This window comes from Martes martes (assembly GCF_963455335.1).
Source record: "Martes martes genome assembly, chromosome: 9".
Taxonomy (NCBI): domain Eukaryota; kingdom Metazoa; phylum Chordata; class Mammalia; order Carnivora; family Mustelidae; genus Martes; species Martes martes.
In genome coordinates, this window is record NC_137896.1 from 57,861,547 (window position 1) to 57,887,744 (window position 26,198).

The following is a 26,198-nucleotide window of genomic DNA, read 5'->3' on the forward strand; positions in this document are numbered from 1 at the left end:
GCACCCACACTTCACCCGGCACCCAGTACCCACTTTACACGCACGCTCTCATGTAATTATCATGCCAAGAGTGTTGGGTATTTGGTTGCCCGGTGGCTCAGTTGGTTAAGCAACTGCCTTCGGCTCAGGTCATGATCCCACATCGGGCTCCCAGTTCCATGGGGAGTCTGCTTCTCCTTCTGACCTTCTCCCTTCTCATGCTCTCTCTCACTCTCTCTCTCTCTCTCTCTCAAATAAATAAATAAAATATTAAAAAAAAAAGAGTGTTGGGTATTCTGTTTTTCCAGATGAGGAAAACAAAACTGCTCATGCCCCTTGTCCTCTCCTTTCTATCCTCGGATTCTAACAAGTCTGAGAGCAAGTGAACCTTCAAGAAAACCAAGATCAAGAATCACTGCTGCCCATGGGGTGGCTCAATGGGTTAAAGCCTCTGCCTTCGGCTCAGGTCATGATCCCAGGGTCCTGGGATGGAGCCCCGCATCGGGCTCTCTGCTCTGCAGGGAGCCTGCTTCCTTTCCTCTCTCTCTGCCTGCCTCTCTGCCTACTTGTGATCTCTGTCAAATAAATAAATAAAATCTTAAAAAAAAAAAATCACTTCTGCCCAAAAAGCCAGCCATCTCACGCAAAGCCAAGACGAAGCTAAGGCAATGGCTATGAGCTTACTTACCGATATTCACGGTGATGCTGTTTATAACAGTGTACTGTTTCCCTGTGTGTGTCAGTCGGGCTTGACATGCATAGCTCCCTCCGTCCTCTGCCGAAACATTGCTCACTGAAAGCTTCATTTCCCAGGAAATAAACCGTTCTCCTTTAATCTCTTCACAGCCCTAAATACAAAAAAAAAAAAAAAAAATATATATATATATATATATATATACACATAAATTAAATCAAAGAGTATTTTGGTGTATCAGTTACATTTCTGGGTAACAGCACCCTATGAACACGGGGAGAGGCAAGAAACATGTGATCTTTAGACCTCAGGTAATTTATACTCTAACTGAAAATGATATCTATATCTATAGGTGTCAATGGGTACATCGATAGATAGATATCTACAGATATCTACAGATATGACAAGTATGTCACGCTGTATTGTGCAGGCTGTCAATAGTAAGTCTAATGGAAGTTGAGAGGAAAGAGGCCTACTGGAACCAGAAGGCAGACTACATGGAGGAGGATTGTGTGGGCCCACAGAGGAGCATAGTAGGAGGGTGTGAACAGGCAGGAATGCCCTCCACCCACAGGGGCCCATAGCTCCCAGTAAACCACCATCTCATGACACCAAGCCCCTATACCAAGACTGCAAGCCCTAGTGATTAATGAGCTCTTCCACTGTGTTCCAGGCCCAAATACACCTTCTCCACCTATCGGGTTGGACTTTACAGAGGTCCAAAATAATTCTTCGAGAACATTCTGCTTGGAGGCCTGAACAACAGTCAAAGTATGCTGGCTAGGCTTATGGGCAGATGTCACCTAACTCATTACATCACCGATGCTGCCATGACATCAACTAGAACAACCTCACACCAAACCAGCCCGAGGCCTGGTTAGTCTCAGGAATGTCCTTCTCACTTGTCATCCTCGGCAACCGCCCCCAGGGCAGGCCTCCCCATCCACTGGCAGGACACTGTCACAAGCTCACATTCTCATGCTTCTCCCATTTCATAGACCCCCTCCTGAACTCTCTCAAAATGTTTCCCCTTTCTTTGGAAAGTGCCACTCTATAGAGTAAGTTCTCGGATTACTGAGTCCATGTACTCATTCAAGCATTCAGGTTCCTGCTCTTTGCTAAGTTGTGAGAAGCTCTGTCAGGCGGATGTAGCCACTGTCCTTAGAAAGTTCACAATCCTACTGTAGAGGACCAACTTACAACCCCGGTGAAGATTTAACTGCCCACGTGTCCAGCTGTCTTGTCCCTGAGTCAGCTGTAGCTAGCTCTGCATCAGAGCCCATTCTTCACAAAGGGGAAACTCAATCATGCCGGAATGAGCATTTGTTTATTTACAATATGAATTTCTAGAAGTCTCACATTATTCTTTATTTGGGAAACCCAGTTATAATTGGGCAATGACTTACCAAGTAAAATGGGAATTACCAGTGAGAGTCAGATGGGTGAAGGCATCAGATTCCAATAACGTGGTGCCCCCTTCTTGAGAGTAGGGACAAACAAACAGCACTAGGTCCTCGGACGATGAAAACTTCTTCTCTGGAGAGAGCTTGGATAGGAGCAATCCCCAGGCCTCCCTTTCTATGTTTCCATTATTGACCAGTCCCCTTCTGATCAACACATTCTTTCTTTCAAGGTGTACAAACATTTAATCATATTAAAATCTAGCCTTGGTAGCTTAAGAGTTATTCTGTCCCATCAACCATGGCCTGAGCCGAGAACAAAAGTCAGACACCCAATCGACTGAGTCACCCAGGGGCCCCTGAGCATTATTTTAAAAATAAAAATATCTGAACCCCATCCATGGATAATCTGATTCAATTAGTAAAGGACAAGCCCAAACAAGTGCTTAAAAAAAAAATCCATTGATCTTAATACTGAGGTAGTAACAAAGTTGATCCTAAAAATCCACCTCTCTACAGATGTCAAGTGCCTTTAAATCTATGACCATGACAGGTCCAGGCCAGGAGGAAAACAAATTCCAGAAGAGTCCTACTGTCAAGAGGGTCCTGATGCTGGTGTCAGGAGGTAATGGTTGCAAGGTTGTAAGGTGGAAAACAGGATGTTTCAGGAAGAGTCTACAGAAGCCACAGAGAGGAACTGAGACTCACCATATCCTGAGAAGGCTAAAGCAGGACTTGGAAAATGGGTAAGGTCACAGTCAGAGCCAACTGAGATGGAGGGGACTGTGGCCTGGCAACCAATACCCTTTGAACAGAACAGGGATACTGTGAGGGGATTTTTTTTTTCCAAATAGGCTCCATGCCCAATGTGGGGCTTGAACTCACAACCCAGAGATCAAGAGTCACATGTTCCACCGACTGAGCCAGCCAGGAGCTCCCTGGAACAGGATTATTGTTAATAATTAAATTGTAGGGGCACCTGGGTGGTTCAGTAGGTTAAGCCTCTGCCTTCGGCTCAGGTCATGATCTCAGGGTCCTGGGATCGAGCCCTGCATCAGGCTCTCTGCTCAGCGGGGAGCCTACTTCTCCCTCTCTCTGCCTGCCTGTGTACTTGTGATCTCTCTCTCTCTCTGTCAAATAAATAAATAAAATCTTAGAAAAAATAATTAAATTGTAGTCAGAGCCAATGTTAATAAGAGGATCATGAGAGAGAGTATGCAGAGTGTTGATTACACTTGCTGACACACATTAAATGAATAACTGTGTAATTTTTCCATTAGCCCAATAGTTGATACACAAAATGAAAAACACTGGAGGTAGAAAGAACTCAGAAGCCATCCATCTAGTCGGGAGAAACTTCCTGAACTAAGGCTAATACCTAAGGACCAGTATTAGCCTTGTAAGTGGAAAAGGGGCAGGGGGTAGCTTTAACCTCTATAAAGATGAATTTTTCATTAATGGAATAGTAGGTGTTCAGAATTATCACCAATTATTCTGAAGGTGATGGCTGACAGACTAAGACAGTGCTTTTGACAAACCTATCCATGTAGGGGACAAAAGCTAGAGTCAGGGCTTGACAATGAAGAACATCCCCGTCCAATTCTCAAGTTGTCAGCTGGGATGTGAAATGGCCATGTGCTTTGATTGAACCACTAAAATCATGGCCCTAAAAATGACTGAACCAATCCTCTCACTTCAAAGGATGATTCTCCCAAGTTTACTACTGAGCCAAGCAAGCCAGACACAAAAAGCTTCATACAATAGGACTCAATTTCAATGAAGTCCATAAGCTGGCAAAACTAACCTATGCTATTACAAGTCAGGGAATTCGGAAGGCATAGTTTTTGGAAGATGGCAGAAGCGAGCCTTCTGAGGTCCGGGTGGTAGTTTCATTCTTGACCTTGATCGTTGGAAGGAGTAGCCAAAAGGTGTGTTCACTTTCTGATAATCCATCAAGATTGTCCAATTATGCTTCATGCCTTTTCTATACATATACTATACTTCAATGAAAACTGTTCATGCATTCCCAACATTGGTACCCAGGATATACAAATACATAAAATCTCCTGTAAGTCAGTAATGAAATGGTAAGAAAAAATAAATTAATTGGGCAAAAGATAGGAGTCAGAAGTTCAGAGGAGGATTCAGAACGGTCAATAAATGTATGAAAAATTTGGTCCACCTCATTAATGATTAAGGAAAAGCAAACTAAAACAACAATTAGGTAACAATTGTACCCACCAGACAGATTTTAAAAATATAAGTCTTATAGTACAAAGTCCCACATAAGGTTTTAGGGAGCCCAGAATATTGCATAGGAGAGTAAAAACTAATATAAAATTTTTTAGAGTAACTTGGCAGCATCAATAAAACTGAATACTTTATTCATATACATACTGTACAACCTAACAGTTATAAGGCTAATCAGCATGTAGCCTAAAAAATTCACACACTGGCAAACGTGGTTTAAAAGAGAGGGATAAGCGGCACCTGGGCGGCTCAGTCAGTTAAGCAGCCGACACTATTTTGGCTCAGGTCATGAACTCGGGGTCCTGGGGTTAAGCCCCATTTGGGCTCTATGCTGAGCAAGGAGGCTGTTTGAGGTTTCTTTTTCTCTCCTTCTGCCCCTCTCCCCATGCATGCACACATACACACACTCTCTCTCAAATAAATAAATAAATCTTAAAAAAAACAAAAAACAGGAATAAGGACATTCATTGCCACGGTCCTCATGAGACAGAAAAGTAGAAACAAAATAAAAGAACATGAAGCATATAATAGAGGATGAACAAGGCCAAAACTTGATTCTTTGGGAAAAATAAATAATAGAACGGACAACTCTCTTATGAGACTAGTCAAGTGAGGAGTGAGAGAGAAATACATCATAACAGGAATTAAAAGAAAAACCTCGGGACGCCTGGGTGGCTCAGTGGGTTAAAGCCTCTGCCTTCTGCTCAGGTCATGATCCCAGGTTCCTAGGGTGAAGCCCCACATCAGGCTCTCTGCTCAGCAGGGAGCCTGCTTCCCCCTCTCTCTCTGCCTGCCTCTCTGCCTGCTTGTGATCTCTGTCTGTCAAATAAATAAATAAAATCTTAAAAAAAAAAAAAGAAGAACCTCACCACAGAATTTAGACACAAAAAGGGCAAAGATGACAAGCAGTTGTGTACCAGAGTATCTGAAATATTTAAGGAAATGAGTGATTTCCTACAAAAAAGGAATCTTACCAAAACTTCTTCAGGAAGAAATAAAAAATTGGCATAAGGCTATCTCCATTAAAGAATCTGAATCAGCAACTAAAAAGCTTTCCACAGAGAAAACTCATGACCCAGATGGTTGGACCGGCTAGTGCCAACAGGCAGAGAGTTACAGGAAAACTAATCCCATCTTAAATAAGCAGCCTGTGCCCCTCGGTGTCTAGGATTATGTCTTAGACATTATCATCTGCCAGGACAGCCAAGAAAAGAGAGTGCTGGAAGGTGCAGAAAGGCGAGTTTAGGATTCCCTGTTTGCGTGAAAATGGAAGGGCAGGGTATGGTTTCATTTGCTTGTATAGCATTATACAGAAATAATGCAGAGAAGGCAAGTCCCTAACAACGGCAGCCACAGGTTAGGAAAGGTGTGATGGGCCCAGGGCAAATATAGCTCAGGAGTGGAAAGGACACTTGCCAGGGGTGACTTTTTATACTTTGGGATTATTGAATCACAGGCATGTAGTACGCATTCCAAGAAATTAATTGATCTGTTCAAAAAAAAAAAAAAAAGGATACTGGAAGTAGCCTGAAAACAATCATTGTAGGGAGATGGTGAATCCAAGTGACAAAATATTATAAAGCTGTAATAACTATTAATTTTAAAAACAATAATTACAGGGTAAAATTATCAGTAACCACTGGCAAACAAATCTGTCTCAGGTACACAAACCTCTTCACTAATTCTGCCTGAAAAGAGCCAACTTCAACTAAAAAGCAGGTAAGTTTTAAAGAAGAAGAAAAATATCAATAGGAAAATTATTTGGTTTTTTACCTTATACCACTTCAGTGAATCCAAAACACAACTCTGTGGGAAGTTCAGATGACAGGTAAGGCTGTCGTCCCTTCCTGCATGAAGTATTTGTTTGTATTCATCTGATAAAATCAGCTGGCCATTTCCAGAAATACCACACCAGTCTTTTCTTAACACAGTGAGGTTAACGTGTATTCTGTGACAGGTGTCTGTGCTGCTGTAGGAAAAGGGCAAATGGAAACCTCATGAACTCAAATAACCACCAGATCATCTGGAGCCGTTCATCTTCACATTTTGCCAAATCATCATCAAGACACTGAGTAAAGGGGTGCCAGGGTGGCTCAGTGGGTTAAGGCCTCTGCCTTCGGCTCAGGTCATGATCTCGGGGTCCTGGGATCGAGCCCTGCATCAGGTTTTCTGGTCAGCAGGGAGCCTGCTTCCTCCTCTCTCTCTCTCTGCCTGCCTCTCTGCCTACTTGTGATCTCTATCTGTCAAATAAATAAATAAATAAAATCTTTTAAAAAAAAAGAAAGAAAGAAAGAAAAGACACTGAGTAAAGGCTCTGCCCCAGCCCAGGCAGGCTGCAGCTCACAAATCATTAATTACAAAAGAAAAAAATAATGTTTCTGTTGCAGAAACCCTGGACCACGCCTTGGCCAAGGGATCAGGCTGAACAGCACCAGTGAGGAGCAAATGGATACCACAAGCCTCGGGGTGCGTTGTCTGCAGAGGACACAAACTACTTACGTGGCATTCTAGTCAAGAAGGCTCAACCTCAACCTAAGCCTGAAGAAATATCTGGCAAACCCAAATGGAGGGCTAGTATATAAAATAATTCCAAGTACTCCTTAAAAAATGTCAACGTCGTGAAGAACAGACCAAGGAACTGTTCCAGATAAAAAGAGACTGAAAAGGTATGACAGCCAAATGCAATTCATGTGGATGGGACCCTCCCCCGGAAAGGAAAGGAAAAAAAAAAAATGTATAAAAAAAAATCGAGTCAAGGGGCAAAATTAGCATATTAATGGGGAATCAGATAAAAATATCGCATGATGGTTAAATTTCTGGAGTAGGCTAATTCTTGTGTGATTCTGTAAGAGAATATCTTTGTTGATAGCAAATGGCACATTGAATTATTCAGGTTAAAGGAACATGAGGCATACAGCTCAAAATTTGGAAGAAACCCCAAAAACCACAATATTGCATGTAAATATACACATAGAGGTGGCCCTTGACCAACTCAGGCATTAGGGCCACTGGCTCCCTTGCACTCTTGAAAATCGCATATGACTTTTGACTCCCCCGAAACTGAACTCCTAATAGCCCACTCTTGACAAGAAACCTTACTGATGACATGAACAGTGGATTAACACATATTCTAAATGTTATGTGTAGCATATACTGTATTCTTAAATAAAGTAAGCTAGAGGAAAAAAATGTTAAGAAAACCACAAGGAAGAGAAAATACATTTATAGTAATGTATTTATCAAAAAATATCTGTGTATAAGTGGACCTGTGCACTTCAAACCCATGTTGCTCAGGAATCAGTCACATACGGAGGGAGAGAGTGAGAGAGAATTCTAAGGTAAATGTGGCAAAATGTTAAATAATGGGCAATCTAGATAAAGGGTAGATGGGGCTTCTTTATACTATTTTTGCAAATTTTGTATGAATTTGAAATTACTTCAAAGTAAAAATATGCAGTTGACTAAGTATGTTTCATCTCCGTATGTTAAAGATTTTTGAGAATTCACATTTATTTCATGACAGAAAGCATCTATGTCTACCTTCTACAAAAGGTTATCTTCCCCAGTTTACAACTCTCAGACTTAAGTATTCTAAATTCAGCCTAGATATCCAGATGAATTTGTGTGTCATACAATCTGCAGCTCTCTAACTTATAACCTAGAGTCCAAGGATAGCACACCGCCACAAGACGTCAGCACCCTGTTCTACATGGTGAGTTAAACTGTGGGAAGGAACCAGGAAACAGGGGCTCACAACCATTCCCACTCTGGTACCACTGAGAGGCCAAGGCGAAGACCACAGAGACAAGAGCAGAGGGAGAGCACGATCACCCTCCTGGAGTACCAGTGTCACACATCATCTCAACCAACTGTCCCTTCACCTCTATCAGGTTGGCGTTACTTCCATCTTACAGATGGGAAAATCAAGGTTCAGAGTTATTGAATACTTGGTTAAAGACGAGCCTGTCCATAAGGGAGGGTAACAAAATCGAGGCCATTAGGCAAAATTGATCCACAATTGGGTTTTATTTAAGCCACACACATAAGCTTATTGAAAAGTTACACACACACACATACACACACACACACACACACACACACACACACACACACACACACACAATTTCCATGTTCCCCTGAAAAATTAGAAAATGGACTTGAGCTGAATAGGCCACTACCTTTGGTGGGACTAATATGTTTTCTGGCTCACGGCAGCCCCCACCAGGCTCAACTGTCTCCCACCAGACCTGTGCCACTCCCCTACACTACTTCCCAGCACAGGGCTCAGAACGGGGGCAACAACACGCTGATGCTGATACCGAACCACCATTAAGTCCCTATCACAGAGCCCTTACAAAAAGGGCTCAAAGGAGGTTTATTCCCATCTGGCTTTGCCACCAGTCATACATACTTCCTGAATTCCAATAAAGAAGGTAGTAGTAATACTGGGAGAAACAGGTTTTTAAGCTGGTCTGGCTTGTGGCCTCATGATGGAGGTTTCCTCACTGGAAACCATCCGGTAACAATTACAAAACTAGTATTTATTCTTCTCATTGAATTTTCTACATTTATTAAGAATTTTCCTAAAATAATTGTATATGTATACAGTTATATACTGTATTATATTTTTACATATATACGTTAAAATATTTTATATATATTTATATAAAACATTATATATTTTTACATACATATATCCTGTAGAGATATATAAGAGAGAAAGGTAGAGAGCTGTATTTTAAATGAGAAACTTACTTTATAACACATTGGTAGATCCCAGAGTCCTCCTGTGTCAGGGGGAGAAACAAAATCCAGTTTTGCTCCTGGTGAATTCTAGACTGTGTGTTTTTGGATACTGGGATTTTGCTAGGATATTTATACCATGTTACATGTACTTTCCCAGATGTTAGTGGTGGGTGTGTACAGTTAAAAGCAAAAGGTTGGCCTGCTGAAGGTGCCTCATTTTGCAGACTAACATCCTTGCATGCATCTAGGGAAAGAAAGGGGAACAATCGTGAAAGAGAACTCTATTATTATTGATTATTAGTTTTAACAAATGCCTCTTTAAGGGACGCCTGGGTGGCTCAGATGGTTAAGCGTCTGCCTTCAGTTGGGGTCATGATCTCAGGGTCCTGGGATAGAGCCCTGCATTGAGCCCTGCATCAGGCTCCCTGCTAGGCAGGAGGCCTGCTTCCCCCCTCTCTCTCTCTGCCTCTACTTACTTGTGATCTCTCTGTGTCAAATACATTAAAATACATAAAATCTTTTTTTTAAATGCCTCGTGAATTTTCTAGTCAATTTAAAATTTTACTGAAGAATCTCCTGTGTGGGAGTTCCGTAAATCTTCTGCTGATTTGAAAGCATAATTGGAAGTCCTTCAAATGTGTTCATAAAACACACCGACTCATCCTCCCCATTTGGAATGATTTCTCTCCATCCATTCTCTTCTAAGACCCTGAATCGCCTTCATCCTCTTCCTTCAGAGTAAACATTCCTATACTGAGCCTTCCTTGTCCCGTTTCTTTCTGCTTCGCCACCCAGGTATTTCACTCTATCGTCCCGAAAAGGTGTAAGTATACCATCCCAAAAAAGGATTGCTAAAAAAATTTAAAAAAAAAACAAAAAAATAAATCTGCTCATTTTAAAGTTCCTTTCTACTGAATGGCACTGAAGAAACCATGTTTCTTCTTGGAAGAAATGTTGTGTTGATGGTTTCTGTGTTTTAACCCTGGGTCATAAAATGACCCTCTGTCATATAAAATAGTATTATTTCCATTGGAGCATTTTGACTCCAGACTTCCAAATTTGCCTATTCCCCCACCCCCACCCCTCCAAAGTCACCTCAAAACTCAAAGGTGACCTGGAGGCTGAGCGTCAGAAGCTGGGAACTGAAAATTGCCCTTTCATCATTCGGAGGGAATTCTGTCTGGTCCCCTGGGGTAAGTGTAACCACAAGTCTCCAGTGTCATGCGATCCCCCGGGGGTTCGCACGAGGTTGAAGGGCGGAGTAGGGGGACTCTCTCAGAGCCGCAGGGAGGCGGGTGAGGAGAGGGTGGCCTCTGAGGCCCAAGGACAGCCGAACCTAGAACCTACCTGCTCGGGCAAAGGGTGGGAGAGCGAAGGACAGTCCGCAGAGCAGCAAGGCCAGCATCCCCCTGTTGGGTTATGAGGAAGAGAGAAGGTGGGCGGGGATGGGGCACTGCGGGAGGGGAGCGGCGACAATGAATCTCAAGAGATCCTAACCCAGGCCTCTGGACTTCCCTTCTTCGTGGGGAGCCCTCCACCTCTGGCCCCACATTAACCCGACGTGCCCCCAAAGACTCCCTCCTCCTCGCCCAACCTGCAGAATTACGGCTGGAGAGGGATTCGCGGGAGGAGTTAGGAGCCCCCGGGGTCAGATAGTTAGCGTAGTGGCTGCAGGAAAGAGACCCCCAGCCCCGGGTACGCCTTCTCCACCGTCTGGCAGCGAGGCGGGGTCTGCGTCCTGCGCGCGGTGGGCGACACGCCACCCACCCCGGATCCCCACCTGCACGTAGTCGCGCGTAGCCTCCCCTGCGCGTCCCTAGCCTCGGGGATCCTCCTGGGCCCGGCAGTCCAAACGGAACCCCCGCCACCCGCTCACCTGGGAGAAGCCAGCTCAGGCCGACCTGGCAAAGGCCGGCAGGAAAAGAGAAAGGAAGCCGGAACGCCGCGGGACCCGCTGGTAGACGCGAGCTGCGCACCTTCGCCCAGAGACGGAACCCGCTCCCCCAAGGTCGCCCAGCCGGTCCGGGGCGGCCCCGGAGTCCTGATCTCTGGCCTCCGGATCTGTCGCGTACTTGTTTGCCATCCACCTCTTTCCCTCCACACCTTTCCGATGGTCGGCGCCCCACCCGCTTGGCTCAGTCGCACACTCCCAACGGGTGCCTACCTGCCCGACGTGCCTGTAGCGCGCAGGATCCCATGGAGAGTGGAGAATCCTGCGAACGGGCACTGAACCCAGGCGTGGCGTTTCCATACCAGGCTACTTCCTTGCCACCGTGGGCAGGGCAGGCTTGCCTTCCCCCAGGGGGTTGCATAGGAAGGAACGGTGGCATCACACTAAGAAGTGGGTTTAAAGACGTGTTTCCTGATTTTCTGGCAGCTAACAAGTCTTTCATGGGCCGGCCTGTCTGCTTAAATCTATTCCAAATTGTGCCCGTAAAGCAGTTCTTTCCTTTACAAACCCCATTTGAGCAGGGATTCCATGCTCTGCTTGGCTTATATGGAATGTCCCCAAAGTGGAACCCATCCCAGTGGCTTCCAAGGAATAGCCTTTATCTACCTGATTCGTGTGGTCAAGTTCTGTAAAGCAGACATCCCAGCGGGATCCTGAACCACCTGGAGCAGGAGGTCTGGTCCTGTCTGAAATTTCCAAATAGGATAGTATCAACCAGGACTGTTGCGCTGGCCATCAGGAAACACGCCCAGAGAGATCCCCGCGGGGCTCTGGGACTTAGAAAATATATATAAAATGCCAACTCCATTCAGCAGATTCCTGGCCAACGTCTATCTGGTGGTGTTTGTAGTTTTAGAAACAGAGGCAGGAGCAGGACAGGAGGAGTTCAGCACCTGCATTACCAGTAGCACTTTCTGGGATGGCCCGAGGCCAGTGGATGGTTTGCACATTTCTACGCTCTTACACGTTACTAAGGATTCCAAAGTGCTTGTTTATGTGGGTTACATCTGCCAATAGTTACTACATTTGAAAGTAAAATGAAGAGCTTGTAAAACATTTATGTTCTTACTTATTTGGAATAACAACAAATAATAACTTATTTGGAATAACAACAATAAACAACATAAATGACCTTCTTCTGTATCAAATCTCTTAGGATGGAAACTGCCAGGCAGCCTCTGAAAATGTCCACTATACTCAGGTGAAAGAATGAGAATTAAAAAGACAAATAAGATCTGAATATTATCATGAAAATCATTTTGATTTCACAGATCTTGGGGGGACCCTTTGGGCTCATGTTCCGAGGACCGCTTTGTTAAGCTATGAAAGGAGATCTTTATTTCTCCTAACATCAGCATTCAATGAGGTTCCTCTGTATGTGCACATTTTGCCAGGTTTGTGTCTTCCCCCAAAACAAAACAAAGGTGTTACTATGGAAACGGTCAAGTGATACACATATAGAACTATTGTTACAAGCAGTATTAGAAGTTATTTCCAAATTTTTCTTAATTTTCGTTATCTGCTTCAGTTTCTACCTTATGAAAAATGTGGATCATATCTTACTTTTTTATAGTTTGAGTATAGGCATGAATGCCAAGTCCAATCAGTATAGTTGCCCCAAAGCTTACGAAGTTTTGAGGGGGTCACCCAGCCCCCGGCAGCACCTCTTATGGGACATTTCTGGTATTTCCCTTTTGCTGGTGAGGCTCTGGACCAGAAACTGACACTTCCAGGGATGGTTTCCATGCCAAGTGTGTTTCCTGATACAGGGAGAACGAAGCACATAGCTTTGAAGGCAGAGCTGATGCAGGGTGGGGGTGGGCAGGATTATAAACTTTACAATTAAAAACAACAGAAAACCAAAATATTTACTGCAGGCTCTCAATTACCTTAAAAGTTTGGAGAAGTCTGATAACATTGTTTGCTAATTAGAAAAGGGGAGGAAGAAATTCAAACAATTTAATTATGGAGCTTCTACGCTGGCTTTGTTCCAGCCCTGAGAGAACTGTTTTGTGCAGGAACTTCCTGAATTCAATCACTTTATTCTTCTTCTCTGATTTTCACATTTAAAATTTTCCTCTTAAATGGGCATCATGCAATAGTTAACAGCTAAGTAATTCAAAACAAGTCCTAGGTCATGTGATCAAGACCCAGCCTCAGAAACCACGATGACCAAGTTTCCTGTATAGGTGTCTCTCCCTATTATCCTATTTAGTGCTTACCATTCTGATGTGTGTGTGTGTGTGTGTGTGTGTGTGTGTGTCCCTTAAGCAATATAAAGTATGATAAGTAAATATTTTGAGTCGTTCTGGTTCATGCAAGGTCACTACTGTATGACTTGCCATTGTATGAATGTACTGCAATTTATGTATCCGTCTCCTTTGGACAATGTTTCAAATTCATATTTGCTCTTAAAAACAGTGTTGTGATCGGGTGTTGTGGTCGGGCGCCTGGGTGGCTCAGTCAGTTAAGCATCAGACTCTTGATTTTGGCTCAGGTCATGATCTCAGGGTTGTGAGATGAAGCCTGAAGACAGACTCTGCACTGAGCAGGGAACCTGCTTAAGTTTCCCTCTCTCTCCCTCTCCCTGCACATGCACCGTCCCCTCCACTACCCACCTCCCGCCTTCCTCTAGGTAAAAAAAAAAAAAATGGTGCTGTGTAAATATTTTTATAATGTTCTTTTGTGTGGATTTTTGAGACGTTCTCTAGGGAGTAAAATTGCAGTGTCTTTGGGTAGGTGCATCTTTGTATTAGAAAAATCCCCCATTTTCTCCACATTAACATCCTTTAGAGGATAGGAGTTTCATCCTTTCATTTGGTAATGTCAGAAGGACTTTTCCATGTTGCCAGTTTTGCTAGCCCAATGATGTAGAAGCTATCTTGTGACCTTGTGACTTTATTTTACATTTCTCTAATTCCTAGGAAGATGGGACATCTCTGTCTCTGTTCATTAGCCATGCATGTGTCTTTCTGTGAATTGCTTGTGTGCCCTTTTACCTACCTGGTTGCTTATAAGTTTTTCATCTTGTCAGTTTGCAGAGAGCTCATTGAGTCCTACCTCTGGTGCTTCCGATAGTGGTTGCCTTCAAAGGGAGGCACAAATGTATCTCGTTGCCCTCTTCCTGACCAGGAATTCAAACACCAGAGGTGACCCTTATCTATAAAATAGGGATAATTAGACCCACTTTACGGAGAGGTCATTTGTAAAAACCTCCTTGCAGAGTGTCTGACAGCAACAGAAACTTGATGAGGGAGCACACGGTTTATTCTCATCCTCCCACTGACTCTTCCTCCTCACAGTCTTTGTCAATTGCAGACATTTCTGCAATGGGAACAATTTTGGAAGTTTTTATTTTATTTTATTTTATTTATTTATTTGATGGAGATCACAAGTAGGCAGAAAGGCAGGCAGAGAGAGAGGAGGAAGCAGACTCCCTGCTGAGCAGAGAGCCCGATGTGGGGCTCGATCTGAGGACCCTGGGATCATGACCTGAGCTGAAGACAGAGGATTTAACCCACTGAGCCACCCAGGTGCCCCCATTTTTGGAAGTCTTATGCCGTTATTCATGAACCATGGGAAATGGACTCTTTCCAAACAAATTGTTTTGTTTTGTTGTTGTATTTGTTTTCTCAAGTGAAAGAATTCCTCCAAGGATTCATCACCTCATCCTGAGAGCAGGTGTGAAACAACAGTCTCTGGGCGAGGGAGGCATTGCTGACTTCAGATTGGTTGAATTTTACCTTCACTCTAGTTGCTCCTCACACAAGGATGTGTTGCATATATGGAAGAGTAGCAGGGCAGTGATTGTTATCGAAGGTCTCACCTGTGAATGTACATTTTACATAACATGCAGTGGCTTTTCTGTGTTCTAGTTAAATATCTAAGGATTTCCCACTGAACCGAACCTGCACGTAAAGTTCCCCAGGGATAAGCAGAAATATGTTTGCATGTAATGGGAAAATGCTCAGAAACCCAGATTAGGCTAGGGTGAAGTGTGGAGGTTCTGCCCAGATCTTTATACCTTTAAGGTTCTTATGTTCTCACATTTGTCCTCCCTGGGAGACTTGAAATCTACAGTAGCAATGCTGTGGCAGGCTGTTGTTGCTGAGATGACATGAACTTCCAGAGACGGAAGAAGCGGCAGGGCAACAGCCTTTGGTTTCCTGAGGTTCCGCACCGGCCCTCTCCTCCAGGCTTGATGACCAGCTGGCTCGTGGGCTCACTTGATGAGCACTCACACAGCCCCTGCCATATACCGGGAGACATTCTTGAGTGCTGGAAACAGCTGTAGAGAAGACAGATCCTCTCAGAGCTTGCAGTCCCGTGGCTGGTGTGTGGAGTTGCGGGGGAACAATAGATAGATATAGGAGAGTCACTGAGTAAGAGATGGTTTAGGTATTTACATAGCCATAAAGGATATGAAATATGATGAAATGATAGCATGCTGGGAAAGGCTTCACTAAGGAAGAGACCCCATAGCTGAGCTGATGACAAGTAGCCCACCAAGTAGCTATCTGGGGAGAGAGTTCTCCTTCTAGCAGGGCAGCTAGCATAAAATCTCTGAAGGAGGGGAGCATTGGCACATTTCAAGATAACACAGATGAAGCCAGTGTGACCTGAATAGAGTCAGTCATCAGGAACCCTGGGTAAAGAAGTCACAGAGTAGGCTGGAGCTAGACCATACACAGGGCCAGAGGCAATAAAAGGAAGGTTGGATTTTATTCTAGGTAAAATTTAAAGCTATTAGAAGGTCTAAGGCAGAAAAGAGATATGATCTTATCTACATTTTTAAAATGTCACTTTGACCATTAAAAGCTGATCAAAATGGCTAAAATTATAAAACCCGACACTACTAAGTGTTGACAAGGGTGTGGGACAACTGGAGCTGTCACAGACTCTTGGTCGGAGCAGAGATTGGCACGACTACTTAGGAAAACTATTTGCTGGTATCTTCTGATGCTAACTCAGCAAATCCACTCTGAGGGATATGCCAAATAGAAATGCATGCCTACACAGAAAAGACATTTGCCAGAATATTCACAGCAGTGGTATTTATAACAGTCAAAAACTAGAAGTTACCTAAATGCACATCAACAATAGAAGAGGTAAAACAGAAGGGTAGAGTCACACAATGAAACACTGTGGAGCTGTGAGGGGTGACTACACACAAACACAGGCATGGACATGGATGAATCCCACAGATGAATCTCATGTATATATATGATGTCAAACAAAAGAAAATATATTTAAAATAAGATGTCATGCTACTTGATTTCACTTACATTAATTTCAAAATCAGGAAAAATTAATCTGTGCTGTTGAAAGTCAGAATGGTGGTTTCCCTTGGGGCAGGGGCTGTATGTGTCTTGAGGGGGCACATGATGGAAATGTTCCAGTGTTGGGTATCTTCCTTTCTCGATTTAAATGCTGGCAGTGTGGATAAATTATGTCTGTAACACTTCATGAAGCTGTTCCTATATGTTCTCTTCTCCAAATGTAGGTTATACTTCGATTAAAAAAAATCAAGGAGGGGTGCCTGGGTGGCTCAGTGGGTTAAAGCCTCTGTCTTCAGCTCAGGTCATAATCTCAGGGTCCTGGGATCGAGCCCCACATTGGGCTCTCTGCTCAGCAGGGAGCCTGCTTCCTCCTCTCTCTCTGCCTGCCTCTCTGCCTCCTTGTGATTTCTGTCTGTCAAATAAATAAATAAATATTTTTTTTAAAAAATCAAGGAAAATTTCCTCTGGATGCTATGTGAAGAATTGATTATGAGGAGTGGGGTAGCAAGAGGAGAAACTTGGCCCCAGGTAAGAGGCTACTGGAGTAGACCAAGGAAGAGGTGATGTGGTTAGGTCTAGGTCGATGATGGTGGAAATGAACATATGGGGACCCATTTGATGTACCCTTGAATGTCTCTCTGTTCTCAATTTCAGTCTACCTTCAGTCTGATTCAGAGAATCACAAAATCACAGGGTTGGAATAGAACCCACAGTTTGGCTCTGTCTTGGGTAGAGTAATATGCCCCCTTCTATACACGGGGCATTGCATGGTGCAATCATCAAGGTTTCTAAGCCCTCACAATTTAAGGACTTTTATGTTATACATGCGCACACACACACATGCACACACACACAATCATAACAGCCTTCCCCCACACCCGCCCAGCACCAGTTGATCTGGATCAGGCATTGCCTCCCACTAGAGACACCTGCTATATATCACCTGGTTTAATCTTGCATCTGCTGTTTGGATTTCTTCATATCCCTGTTTAGCTTAGACTGGGAGGAATTCATTCTCTCCATGGCAGCCCAGTCCAGTAGTAGGCCTACTAGCAAACCAATCCTTCCGAATGGGAGGAAGAAATGTCATCCACTTAGGGATTATCTTTATACCCTTTGGGTCCATAGAAAGAAGAACCTAGTCTTCCACATTGCCACACATCTAATGTTGCTGATGTTCCTACAATGGTCCTTCTCCCCAGATCAAGTACCTAACATCAGAGACTCCACCAGGTCACAAGGCCACTCAGCTGCTGGCTTATCTCCTGGCCTCTGACACATGGAGGACATGGGACTTTCATCACTATAATTATAAATGTTCCACTTGTGTCAATATAACCTATGGTCTGGCTGGACTTGTGTGCCATTTTGGCTTGTTCTTGCCCCACCTTGCTCATTCATTCATTCATTCTAGAATTACTATATGAGAACATCCTAAATACTTTTTTTCACTTTTGTTGCTGCTAAGCCATTTTACGACACCTATACTTACACATTTTTTTTTTATTGTAAGTGAAGGGTCTTACATTTATCCCTAATCAGTGTCATCTATTAACAGTCATTGGTTAAAAAGATTATTTATCTGGGAGTTGGAACATCTGGGCTATATTCTTAGTCCTCTTGCTGATTAGCTTAGAGTTTTAAAGAATTTGGGGGTAGCAGTCACCCCCCCAACTGTCAAGGCTAAGTGAAACTTTTGACCTCATTGTTTAACTTACAAAAAAATATTTATCAAAAAGGATATGCTTTCTGCCTATCAAATTGACGAAGGTTTAAAAACGAGTATTTTCAGTGCCGCATACCTCCTGTGGGAAGGCAGAGCAAATGCATCTATGCAATTCAATTAGTGAAGAACCTGAAAAGATCCAGTGCCCTCCAGCCCACCAATTCTAGGAATCTATGCAAAGCAAATAATGAAGGAAGTAGACAAAGATATTTAGGCAGGGTTGACTATCTCATTTTTCACAACCAATGGCTAAAAAACTGGAAATAATCTAGCTGTCCAAACAAAGCAGAAAAGCTAAATTATGGACCATCCATTTGATAGGTTAATTGTCCCTCTCAGATCACATCTCAAATAACAGTAACATGGGCAAATATTTTTACTAAGTTAAAAAAAGGGGGATTAAACTGCACATATTAAATGATCTCAGTTACATCAATAGAAAAACAATAAAATGTTAGTAATTAGGGGCACCTGGAAGGCTCAGGCTGTTAAGCATCTATCTGACTTCCACTTAGGTCTTGATCCTGGAGTCCGGGATGGAGCCCTGCCTCCAGCTCTCTGCTCAATAGGGAGTCTGCTTCTCCATCTCCCTCTGCCCCCCTCACCTCCAATCCCGCAGCTCATGCTAACTCTCTCCTTCTCTCGTACTCTCTCTCAAATAAATAAATAAAATCTTTTTTTTTTAATATTAGTAATTATTGGGTACCTGGGTGTCTCAGTGGTTTAAGCCTCTGCCTTCGGCTCAGGTCATGATCTCAGGGTCCTGGAATCGAGTCCCGCATCGGGCTCTCTGCTCGTCAGGGAGCCTGCTTCTCCTTTCCTCTCTGCCTGCCTCTCTGCCTAGTTGTGATCTCTGTCAAATAAATAATTAAATCTTTTTAAAAAATGTTAGTAATTATTTTCTTAAACATTGTATTTATTTGTTTGTCAGAGAGAAAGCACAAGCAGGGAGAGCAGCAGGCAGAGGGAGAAGCAGGCTCTTTGTTTAGCAGGGAGCCCGATGTGGGGCTCCACCCCAGGACCCTGGGATCATGACTAATGCTCTGAGCCTAACGGACTGAGCCACCCAGGTGTCCCTAAGTATTTTTAAGTTGTTAGGTTATGAATGACTTTTTTCTTACTTGTACATTTTAGAAATTTTTGCATTCTCTCAAGCCAATATTGTTTCCATAATACAAAAAGATTTTTTTTAATTCATTTAAGAAAAATGGTTCTAATACCAACAACTTGCAGAGGAATTCCTATCCCCACTTGCTAACAGCCTCCCTAAACCTTTACTCCCTAATTCCTCTGCATCATCAGGTTCCCCCAGCCAACATTTCTCGAATGTCCTCCCACCCAAAATCTCTGATAACTCCCCTATACCATCTCCGAATGATAAAGAGCAGATATTTTAGTCAGGGATTTAAGACCTTCTACAGTACAAATTCATTTCCTGAAGTGCCATCTCTTCAAACTATTCTCTTTGGCTAGATTTAAGTGTTTTCTGATTTTGAAGTGTTCTCGGTGTCTGGTATAATGTGAGGCAGATAATTAGCACTTTTAAGACAATCCAAAAGTAAACTTGAGAGCAAAAATATTTCCCCTACGTTTGGGAATTTGAGGGAGGACATGGAGTCGTTTTAGGAAACAAGAAATTCAAAGAAAGCAGGATTACGGGACGTCGTCTAACAATAGCGTTCAAGCAGACGACCACCACCGTGCACAGCTGTGAAGGTGACGAGAAGCTCGACTCTGTCTGAGGCTAAGTAGGACAACTGAGGTAAGATGCCTGAGGAGAGATACAGCAGCCGCCATCAGGCAGGACTGACTGACCACAGAGTGAAAGGAGAAGTGGGTTCCCTTGGGAGCTGTTCCTCATGCAATCCCCCCGCTCCCGCATGCTAAGAAGTCCCAGGAGTCCCAGTCTGAGGCTATATTTAGTGAAAGGAAAACCAGGAAACACTATGGAATGGTATCAGTGCAGCTTGTCCCTGACCCAGAAGAGGGATCCCAGTGACACTTGGGATCACTTCCAGGTCAAAGGTTCTGAGAAAAACAAGCTTCACTGACTTTCACTCTCAGTAAATTCGTCTTCCAATTCCCAGCACAGGCCTCAAGAACAACATCCTGTTCATCTAGATTCAAGTGGTACAGCTACAAATTCTCCTGACTGCCATGTTAATGTTGGGGGTAGCCTCCTACCTGGGACCATGTTTCTCCTCTTGCTGGCTTAAGGTGAACACACAGGGTCTGTGTGCTTTAATCAGCCAAGACCTGAGCAACATGCGTCAAGATGAACATGTTTTTTGTTTTGATAGGTTAATACTCACTTTAGATAGTGTTCTCTGTTTCCTGTAACACTTCCTCTCCCTAAAACAAATATGTGCACATGCACACACACAATCATATTTTGGCTGTAAAATAAATGTTGATACAGCAAAAGAAGATTCCTCTCACCTATCTCCCCGTGTACATTTTTTTATGTGTGATCTATTTTTCCTATTTTATGAATTCTGGTTACTGCCGCGGTCCATTTGTGCATCTTATCTCGGTGAAAAAGGAACAACTGGCCCCATCCCAATTCCAGAACATTCTCTTGCTACCTGCTACCCTCTCTGTGGCTTTCATGTCAAGCCCAATTCACCACACTCACACATTCTAGCCTCAAAGATGAAAAGATGTTCTTCTGACAAATTAGCTTCAGGAAATCTGATTTTATAACTCCATGATACCTGTATTTAAAAGCCCCTCAATTAGTATCTGGGAAACCTGCTACAATTGATCCTAGAACGATGCGCAGTTCAGACCTGCATTTTTCCAGGGTGAAGTGTACATTAAAAATAACAAGCCAGATCCTGACTTGGTAAAACTGGATTAAGTACAAGCTATTATCATTTTTAGAAGTTAACTCCAAGATGATATGCCTTTTTCTCTGTTTAGCAGGGAGACTGTTTCTCCCTCCCCCTCTGCCCCTCCCCTGCTTTTTCTCTAATAAATAAAATCTTAAAAAAAAAAAAAGATGGTATGCCTTCCTCTCCCTCCACACCCAAAACCCCTGAATCTGAAAAAGATACATTCTGAATAAATGGATTTTTTTGTTGTTGTTTTATCTGATCAAAAGGCAAAATTAAAAAAATGTCTATTTGGGGGTTCTTTCTCAGATGCTGGACAGAGGCTTTCCACACATAAAAACCTTGAAACACAGGAAGTCCTATTTCACAGATGAGAAAACAGAGGTACAAACCAACAAAGTGCTTTGCTCTCGCTTCAAAACTATGACAGTGCAGGAATTTATAACCAGGAATTTTTCTACCAGGTAACATCCCAACTAAGAAACATTTCCAAAGAGCAAAAAACAAACAAAAAACAAAGCAGAACAAATTGTATTCTGAGGAAGTTATTTGGTAAAGAGAATAAAAATCCTCATTCAAAAAAAAACCCCACTTCTAAATGTTTTTTTTTAAATGATTGTTAGCATTGACATGTTTGTTTGTTAAAAAACATATTAAGTGGTAAAATAACCAAAATCTGGTGGAAAGCTCTCTGAATGTTTCCAGTAAGAAATTCTGTAGAGGCGAGTTTTCTGGATAGCTGATCCCCAAATTTCCAGAGGTTCTTGCATTTTTTCGTTCTTACTGAGAAATCCTTCAGCAACATGTGAAATCCCTTTCTTTAGAAACCAGACATCCCTTCAAGTCCCTGGGCAGCAGAAGGCCAGTGTGAATGAGTATCAGTCGCTGGTCCTCGGTGACGCAGTAATGCCGGTCCTCAGTCCCCAGTGACAGAGTCACTCGGAGGCTGATGGGAGCAGGGCTCTTGGCCTCTGTGTCACACAGCTTCATCTGAGTGTTTGTACTTCATTTTTCCAATGGCTCGACTTCCCACTTCCCTCGGTGTCAGCTGCCACTTCTGGTTTGCAGATTCTCTTATGCAATTCCATTCTATTTGCAGATTCTAATATGACCAAAGTGTATTCATAGAATTGCTACTAACCAAGCTTCCATTTCCTGAGGACCTGCTGTATGTTAGGCACGGTGCCTCTCAGAAGATACCTCATCCTTCTAATCTTTACACAGCTCTACGAAGGAGATATTATACCCATTTTATATGTGAGGAAACTGGGGCTCTGATAGTTTGTCCACATTTGCACACCAAGGAGGAGGCAGAATCTAGGGTGGGCCTTCAGACTCTGGGCTGACCCGCCTCCCTCGGGTGTGCTCCCTGGGTGCTGCCAGAGCCACCTGCTTGTGAGAAGAACTGCGAGGTGAGAACAGAGCAGCGCTGACAGGGCAAGGCTCTCTGATCCCTGGAGTTCCGGAGCATTGTGAGCTTGGTGGACACCATGTTGGCCAATTTCGTTCACTCCAGGGTCAAAGGAGAAAAACAATAGAAACCTTTAGTAAAATGTAAAAAAGTCCATACAAATGTTGCCCTTATCTTTTTTAAACTGGTAAACGGCAAATAATTAAAAAAACAAACTCACATTTTAATCCATTTTAGAAGCAATGAGACAGGTAGACTGCCCCTGAAGCTACAGATGATATTCAGGGCTCAGTGGCTGGCTAATGGCCTCCAAATTCCCCAGGCACCAGGGGTCCCCTCCCTACATTAGACCTGGGAGTGTGGCCAGGTAAGCCCAGGACACGGCCATGCAGAAACAGATTTTCATGAGAATATTCAATACCAGGTTTTGCCAATTTTATTGGAAAATAAATTCAATCCATTGACCAGTGATACATGCTGTACATGGATCAGGTATTTTACTGTATAAAAATACTTGGTATCTGCTTATAATCATATAAAGACATTTCTAAAAACCCTTCATTATTAACCAGTAAAAATATAATTTATCAAAAATACCACTGGAAAAAATGGCTCAATACCTTTTCTTTTATCACAAATACACAAAGAAGCAGTAGGAGAAGGAAAATACAAATTCTGCTAAGCCAGTTTTCACTACCAGAAGCGAAAGGCTTTGTTGGCAAACCTTCCTTCAAACACTTAGGCTGACCACCATCAGATAATGCAGTAAAATCTAATTAATGAGGAAGGCCTGAAAGGAAGAGCTTAAAAGAGGTTTTGGGGGAAAACAATAAAACAAAGGAAGTTCCCAGAGAACTAAGAGTGTCGCTCCTTCCTCGCTCCTTCCTCCGGAATCCTCCCCTGGGAAATGGGAGTGACACAGTGACATGCACTTTCCTGTTGGGGCTCCTCCTGGTCCCAGGCACATCCCTTGATTTTTGTCCCTCCCTGAACTCCAGGTGCAATGCCACTGGTAATTCTCCACTCCTTACTTTTCTGGCCAGCTTTGAGGCTCAGTGTAGGTTCCAGAATTGGCTTCCTTGGCGCTACACACGCAAGTGTATTTTATAGGTGACAGACTAAAAATCATCAGCAACCTAGGTTTTAAGTAGCTGATAGGCCTTTTGGCCATGACAACCCCAAACCCCAGCCCTGTGTGTGCTGCCGAATAAAAATAAGGCTTTTTGGAAACAGCAGTTCCAAAACAGTGCTATTACTCGAGGCTGCCAGATCGGATCCAAGAGAAAGCAGGTAGAAAGAGGAGAGGCAGAGCATTCAGCTCTGTTTCTGTCTAGCTCTGATCACTGTGGGGGACGGGGATACACTGTGCCAGTTTGTGTTCACCCGTAACAATGAACATTAAAAATAAAAAAAACAGAGGGCATGTCCATGTTCATCAACCTTTAAAATGGGGCAAATGGCATGTGAACTTGGCTTTTCAGTTTTCCGGGGTTTCTCTAAGGAGTACCATCAAGTTCTAAAACATAGTTTCCTATACCAAAAATCTAACTTGCTTTCATTTTTAATTCACTAAGAAACATTTACCTTTCAGGAAAGAATATACGAAAGCAGAAATGGTTTTCAGAAAACCTAACCAGAATTTTTGTAAATTCCAACACTCAGAAGTTTAGAATTTGGTTTCTTAAATGCAAGCCTTCCTACACTCAGCCACCATCCTAGAAAACAATCATTTCTTCTCACAAAAGGGCTAGGGGTAGGACTGCAAGGGACATTTATTGACCCGAAGTCAAGTGTTCAAGACACTACACTCAAAGCCAGCAACACCGTTGTGAGCCCTAGGTCTGACAGCGCTAAGAACACATTGTTTAAAAAATAGGTCACTTGCTCTCTCTATAACATTAGGATGATTATGAAAGTTAAATCTGATAATCTGTGGACATTTTTCAATAAGAAAGCCCTACCCAAATCTACGTCAAGTAGGCAAATTACTTGGAAGGCACCCAGACAAGAGACACACCCACAGCCTCCCAAGCCAGGAGCCGAGTTTCTGGCTGGAGTCAGAAAGCCTTCTCATAAAATGATAGCCAACAGACTAAGTGCTACCAGACTCAGAGGAGAGAGCTGGTGTCCTAGGGCAGTTTCCTGGGGGAAACTCTTAAAGGAACAGAGTTGGAGTAAATTTCAAATTTCATAAAACTGGTCCGCTGGAGAAAATTCAAGAAGGCATTCTGGTCAGAGGAGACAGGAGGAGAAGCAGATATGAGGGAGCAGGAGCGGTGGGCATGAAGGTACGCGAGGCTGACCTGGGCATTCACACAGCAGGATGGTGACGGGCACAGCCATGCAAACAGACTGGGGGAATAGGGCTTTGGATCCTCAACCAGGAGGAGCCCCGCAGAGGGCTTTTAGTAGGAGCAGGAGGAACTTAGAGGAGCACTTCCTGAAGGACAGCTGATCTATCTGTGGGCCAGGTGTGCAGCAGAGAGGAGGAGGAAGTGACTTGGAAGTTGTCCTCCCAAAGAAGCGATGAGTCAAGTGGAACACAGAAGAGGAGGGTAGAACAGAATGGTCATTCCAGTGAGGGAAGCATGAAGAGCTGGATCAGGTCTCTGCAATTCCTGCTTTTGCTAGTCTCTCTCTCCAGCACAAAGCTAAGGTTATTTCAAAAATGTGCAATCCTGACAAATCCCTCTCTTCACCGAAATGAGAGTTATAAAGGTCTGTAAAATGAAATTCGGTCTTTGGAAAGGGAGAGCTGGCTGTTGATGCACATGGAAAGTGGGAAGCAAATGGAAAGTTCTCCTACCCTCGTCTGTGAAATACCAGTCTCACTTTGCCAAGGAAAGCCAGTGGCGGTGGGGGGGGCGTGCAGCAAGGGACCAGGCAGTCCCCAGACTGGGCCACGGCCCCACCCCTGGACTGTAGACAACTTCATAAAACCGTTTACAGATGCTAAATATTTCCTGCTAGTTCTTCCCTCTCATTTGCGGTCCCGGTGCCTGTTAGCAGTCCAAACACTCAGGCGGGGCTTCTGTTGCTTTCTAAAAGGATTTCTAAGCCCTCGGTTCTGAATTGGGCTGACCTGCTATCACCACCACATTCTGTTCCCTTAACAATCTGATTCCAGGTGACCTCAGGGATAAGGGACACCACAGGTGCATTTTATGACTGTACGGTCAGTGGGGGCACAGCCCAGCCTACAATGCCCGAAAATGGGAGTCACCCAAGAACTCTGGGCCGAGCTTCTCCCCTGCTACCCAAGAGGCACCTGCACCTCCTTCTGCAGCGTTTTCTTAGAGTCTGGCCTTGTGGCCCAGGACAGAAACTGGGGTTTGGATGAACGGGGCTGCCGCTGGACTGGCATGTGGTATCTGACGTTCTTCCAGAACCTCGTCTTTGCAGACCATGATCCCTCCCTAAAGTCTCCTGACCAGCGTATGGCCCCATGTTTCCGCTTGATGAATTTAATGGTTTCTGACATTTTCTCATAGTCTTGGATCTTCTCCAGTTCAAGCAGGACAACTTTAATTCCATCCTGAACGAAAGCATTGTACATAGCTATCTGCTCTTCAGATGAATTCCCCAGGCAGCCCAATCCTGTTGCTTCTGGGACCAAAATGATAATCAGTCTTCTGCTTTTCCTTATGTTTTCATTAGTGACGTCAACAATGTCTGAAAAACATGAAGCACAGTAAAAGTGAGTAAAATTTCAATTAATAATCATCCTCTCCCAAACCAAAACCCCACAAGGTTCTTCCCATCCCATCCCTTTTGTCTTCCAATGCTCTTTTTTCCCATCCTTTTAAGATTGACTTCTATGAGAAAGAAAGAGAGAAAGAGAGAGAGACAGCATGAGCATGGGAGGGGCAGAGGGAGCAGCAGACCCCCCACTGAGCAGGGAGCCTCTTTGGGACTCTATCCAAGGACC

At 43.6% G+C, this 26,198-nt stretch overlaps 2 protein-coding genes across 4 annotated transcripts in view; both read right to left on the minus strand.

Annotated features, from left to right (window-relative positions):
• The window catches only part of IL1RL2 (interleukin 1 receptor like 2), a 35,632-nt gene extending 24,457 nt beyond the window's left edge, over positions 1 to 11,175 (minus strand). The window contains exons 1-5 of the mRNA XM_080814626.1: positions 10,946 to 11,175; positions 10,417 to 10,478; positions 9,079 to 9,313; positions 6,097 to 6,292; positions 668 to 827 (exon numbers count right to left, since the gene is read on the minus strand). Of these exons, the coding sequence (XP_080670752.1) occupies positions 668 to 827; positions 6,097 to 6,292; positions 9,079 to 9,313; positions 10,417 to 10,474 (649 nt within the window). The 5' untranslated portion in view covers positions 10,475 to 10,478; positions 10,946 to 11,175. The remainder of the gene's footprint in view (positions 1 to 667; positions 828 to 6,096; positions 6,293 to 9,078; positions 9,314 to 10,416; positions 10,479 to 10,945) is intronic.
• Positions 11,176 to 22,688: 11,513 nt separating this feature from the next.
• Positions 22,689 to 26,198, minus strand: part of IL1R1 (interleukin 1 receptor type 1) — a 71,073-nt gene continuing 67,563 nt past the window's right edge. For all 3 annotated transcript variants that reach the window (XM_080812907.1, XM_080812906.1, XM_080812908.1), the window contains one exon: positions 22,689 to 25,942. In XM_080812907.1, coding sequence (XP_080669033.1) covers positions 25,524 to 25,942 — 419 coding nt within the window. In that variant the 3' untranslated portion in view covers positions 22,689 to 25,523. The remainder of the gene's footprint in view (positions 25,943 to 26,198) is intronic.